Raw genomic sequence first — 4479 nt, 5'->3', positions numbered from 1 at the left:
ACATCGTAAGAAATATTCTCTCACCCACTTTCTTCTCCGTCTCACTGCGATGCCAGCCAGCCGGGGGCTAAGGGCATGGCCCGACCTCCCCCAGCCAGTCTGGACATGGTGGGGGGCCAAGGGAAGTGGCTGTGGGATATTTCAGGGAGGGACAGTCACCCCCCTGGTCCCCAAATGCTATAAGGCACAATTCTTAGAGGCAACTAGATTCCATCCAAAACATTAAAAAAAGGAAGAAAACAACAAAAACCCTAAAAACCAAAACTCGTTAGATCCAGGCCTCCGGAGCCGTGCGTGGGCCTGGACGCCTACCTAGCGAGTGTAGAAAACGTGTATCTGAAGAGAGAGAAGACCACCGGCCGCCCTGCTGGGCAGAGGGGAGCAGAGGGCGTCTCCAGTCTGAACACTTGAGTGAGGGCCGTCACAAAAAACTGGGCTTTTAAAAGCCAACAACAGCTTTTTTTCCAAGATGTGCCCTGGTCAGTCCGGGACTTAGCGCTGAGCGGGCTCCTGGCTCCTGGGGTGTCTCTTGCTTCTGGACGGTCGGTGTGCAGGGTCCGTGGATGCCCGGCTCCGGGGCGCGTCCTCTCGGGAGGAGCAGGCAGCGGAGGGTCCTCTCCCACGCGCGGGAAACACCAAAGGCTTAGAGATGCCCGGGAGAAGCCGAGGGGTCCTGCTGGTCTTCGCTGTGGGCGTGGGCTCCAGCCCGCCCAGGCCGCAGCCACTCCTGCCCCGCAGCTTTATTTACTTTATTTTTCTCTTATTTGTCAGGTTTGCTTGTTTGTTTTTTTAAAAAACACGTCGTCGGGTGTAGGGCCGCCACAGCAGGGAGAGGGGTGTAGCTCTGTCGCTACATGCGGGAGGGCGGGCTGGCCAGCTCGTAGAAGAGCAGGTAGGCGTCGCTGGTGCGCACTTGGCTGGAGGACATGGGGGTGACGCTGTGGAGAGAGGGGGGTCAGCGCCCTGGCGGGGAGGGGGTGCTGAGGGGCTGCAGGCGGCCCTGCTCTCTGGGACCCACCCAGTGCCACCTCATCTGCATCTCCTAGGCTTTAAACGGCAGCAGACATGCCACTTGGCTTCCTGGCTTGGACTTTGTTTTTTGTTTAATTTTTAAAAATATATATATTTTTACTGATTTCAGAGAGGAAGGGAGAGGGAGAGAGAGAAAATTCCATAATGAGAGAGAATCATCCATCGGCTGCCTCCTGCACGCCCCACACTGGGGATTGAGCCCGGGACCCTTCAGCCCATGGGCTGGCGCTCTACCCACTGAGCAACACCAGCTAGGGCCCTGGCTCTTTCTGTCAGCCTCGGTGGAAGCCATGCAGGTGGGCAAGGGACAGGCCTGAGAGCCGGGCAGCCCGTCGGGGCGCAGGTCTGTCTCACCTGGAGTCATTGAACGTGTGCCACTCGCCGGTGGCCGGGCTCCGGCAGTACGCGGTGTAGTGGCCGCCCATGGTAGTTCCGGAGTGATTAGACACAGCGTACAGGTTGTAAACAGCGTGGTCTGGGAAGGAAGCACAAGTGTGCGAGCCCCCGGGCACTCCCTCCCCCTCCTGCCTTGGTTCCCAGTTTCTAAACTCCCTCTCCAGCAGCTTCCCCTCCTCCTGACTTCCCATCTGCATGGTAGGTACCTCTGCCCTGTCCCTCCCTCCCTGTGACAAATACTGCCCAGCCGGCATGGCTCAGGGGTTGAGCATCGACCTATGAACCAGGAGGTCACCGTTGGATTCCTGGGCAGGGCACAGGCCCGGGTTGCAGGCCTGATCCCCTGTAGGGCCATGCAGGAGGCAGCTGATAAATGATTCTCTCTCACTGTTGATGTTTCTATCTCGCTCTCCCTCTTCCTCCCTCTCTGAAAGCAATAAAAAGAAATACTTAAAAAAACACTCACTGGTGTTTTCTGAAGCGAATTCCCTCAAGTCCAGGTCTCTGAGCGGGAAGCTGACAAACGTTGTGAGCTTGCTGGTCCGCACCCTGGACTCGGAGAACCGTTTCAGATCTGGGAGGAAGCGCGTCAAGGACAGACAGGTACAAGCACAGAGTCAAAACAACAGGCCGGTCCCCTGCGGCGGGCACCCCTCTGGGGACAGAAGAGCAAACGTGAAAAGAAAGGCCCCGAGACCGCTCTGCCCCGTGGCCCGCCCGGGCCCTGGCCCTCAGCCGCGCCGGTCTCCCGGACGCGCGTCCTAAGGATACGGAGCACCAGGACCTTGGGGAACCTCTGGATGGAGAACTTCTTCAGGCACCGCCTCCGGGCGCGGCAGCGGCAGCACGTCTGGAAGACAGGAGAGCGAGAGGCCGTGAGGCAGCCGCGCCGGGTGGCAGCCGCAGGTGACAGTGTCCCCGGACGCGGAAGCGGTGCCTCAAGGGAGGCCACTTACAGGCTTCTCGTCGCCATCGAGCACGTCCTCTTTGGTGAAGAGCCTCATGCAGTCCATCAAGGTCACCTCGGGATAACCCCGCTGGCAGGGGCAGAGGCACAGGTCAGAGGCCAAGGGCACCAAAGGGCCCTGTGAGCCTCACAGGGGCGGGGGCCTACCTTCGCGATGGGCAGCGAGAGGTCCCAGAAGGGGTCGAAGACCGTGGAGCAGTGGCCGCAGTCCGTGCAGGTCAGGGAGCTCCTCAGCTGCCCCACGAAGAGGTCTGGGGAGGGACACAGGGTGGGCGGGCGCGGCCCTCACGGCTCCTCCCCGGTTCCCGGGACCCACGCGGGGCAGGGCGCTGGGAGGAGGGTCCCCAGGGCTGGCGTGCTCCTCGGGCTAACGCACGTGACAGAAACGCAGCGTCCCCTCACTCACCCCCGATGCGACTGTCTTCCCGCTCCAGGTATTTCCTCCACATCTGCCGCCCTTTCTCGTCATCACTGGGGACCAGAGAGGGGAAGGCAACGGGCCAGAGGTCAAACCATGATCCGTGTAGGGTCTACCAATCTTATCCTAATATTCACACTTCTCCTCAAGTCACTGCCCGAGGACGTAGGCAAACACCTCCAGTCCATCCAGTTTTGCTCCCCACGCTCCTCCTCTTACTTACGGAAGGTGATCGAGGTTCTCAGGGGTGGACTTAGGCCTCACTGTGACTCGGTTTACCTCATTGTGCAGCCCATCCAGAAGGAAGCGGAGGAACTCCTGAGCATCCTGCTGGCTGAGCCCCCAGAACAGAGAGTGAGCAAGCCCTCCTGGCCCAGAAGCTGCCCCAGCCCTCCCCGGGGGGCGGGGGGGGGGTGAGGAAACTTGTTGGCAAGGCCCTTACTTATAGCCCACGAAGCGCGGGGCGTATCTCTGGATCTGGGTCTTGAACTCTGAGGGGCTCACCACGTCATTGAGAGGCGAAGTCCATATGGCCTGGATTAGCTTGGCAAACTCTATCAGGAGGAGAGGGGGAGGGTGGAGGATGGGCGAGGCATTTTCTAGAACCAGCTCTAAAACCAGGGTCCCAGGGAGGAGCAGGGAGGGAAACGGGAGAGGTGCGTAGGAAACACAACTACTAGCCCAAGCTGGTGTGGCTCAGTGGATAGAGCATCAGCCTGAGGACTGAAGGGTCCCAGGTTTGATTCCGGTCAAGGGCACAGGCCTGGGTTGTGGGCTTGATCCCCAGTGGGGGTGTGCAGGAGGCAGCCGATGCACGATTCTTTCTCATCTCAATATTTCTCTCCCTTTTTCTCTAAAAATCAATGTTGAAAAAACAGAAAGAACACTCCAGACAGAGGGGATAACATGTTAGAATGTCTGCAGATGGGAGAGAACAAGGATTTGAAAAAGGTCTGTATAGCTGGAGAAGAGAGAATGAACGTGAAAGAAGTATACAGAGGTGGATGTCTGGTCACCCCCACCCCCAGCCCCGCCCCAGAGCGACCCTCCCTCGGCCTCCAGCTCCTCCCCTGGTGAGTGAGTGAAAGGGGCGGAGGTGAGGCAAATGCCCGCTGTTGGCACAGGTGATGCCACTGGTGACTACCCAGAGGGTATAGAAAAGGGTGTGGGCGCCGGACAGAGGTGGGCAGGGAGCGTGAGCGGTCGTGGGGAGAAAGGCCTGGGGAAGCAGCGAGGCTGAGGCACAGCACCTCCTGCTGTGGGCAGGGGCTCCCAGCCGGGAGGGCAGGGGTGGCCCAGGAAAGATGTGGGCTGAGAACTCACCGTGTTCCCAAGGTTGCGCAGGCCAGCCAGACCCTGGGCACTCTTAGAGTTCTGCAAGCAACAAACACAGGCACGTGAGGCAGAGGCAGACAGGCCGGCTGGCGAGGCTCTCTCATGCTCCCGCTGCCGCCGCCGGGCCGGGAGCACCGGGCCACATGTACCTCCCTTCACGGTTAGTCTACACACCTCGTAGGCAAGACGATTGGGAATGCCTGCCGTTTTCAGTGCACAGAAATATCTTTAGGGCTTTGCTTTCTTGTATTCCCTTCTCCCCCATCTTTAAGGGACTCTTTAAAAAAAAGCTTTTTATTGAATTCAGAGAGGGAGAGAGACAGGAACATCG

At 59.1% G+C, this 4479-nt stretch overlaps 1 protein-coding gene across 1 annotated transcript in view; it reads right to left on the bottom strand.

Moving 5' to 3' along the window:
* Positions 1 to 190: 190 nt before the first annotated feature.
* USP2 (ubiquitin specific peptidase 2) overlaps positions 191 to 4479 on the bottom strand; it is a 44451-nt gene continuing 40162 nt past the window's right edge. The window contains exons 5-13 of the mRNA XM_006758700.2: positions 3256 to 3367; positions 3037 to 3147; positions 2802 to 2866; positions 2543 to 2646; positions 2385 to 2465; positions 2200 to 2278; positions 1895 to 2002; positions 1387 to 1507; positions 191 to 938 (exon numbers count right to left, since the gene is read on the bottom strand). Of these exons, the coding sequence (XP_006758763.1) occupies positions 851 to 938; positions 1387 to 1507; positions 1895 to 2002; positions 2200 to 2278; positions 2385 to 2465; positions 2543 to 2646; positions 2802 to 2866; positions 3037 to 3147; positions 3256 to 3367 (869 nt within the window). The 3' untranslated portion in view covers positions 191 to 850. The remainder of the gene's footprint in view (positions 939 to 1386; positions 1508 to 1894; positions 2003 to 2199; positions 2279 to 2384; positions 2466 to 2542; positions 2647 to 2801; positions 2867 to 3036; positions 3148 to 3255; positions 3368 to 4479) is intronic.

This window comes from Myotis davidii, unplaced genomic scaffold, assembly GCF_000327345.1.
Source record: "Myotis davidii unplaced genomic scaffold, ASM32734v1 scaffold355, whole genome shotgun sequence".
Taxonomy (NCBI): Eukaryota; Metazoa; Chordata; class Mammalia; order Chiroptera; family Vespertilionidae; genus Myotis; species Myotis davidii.
This window is presented reverse-complemented; position numbering and strand designations above follow the sequence as displayed.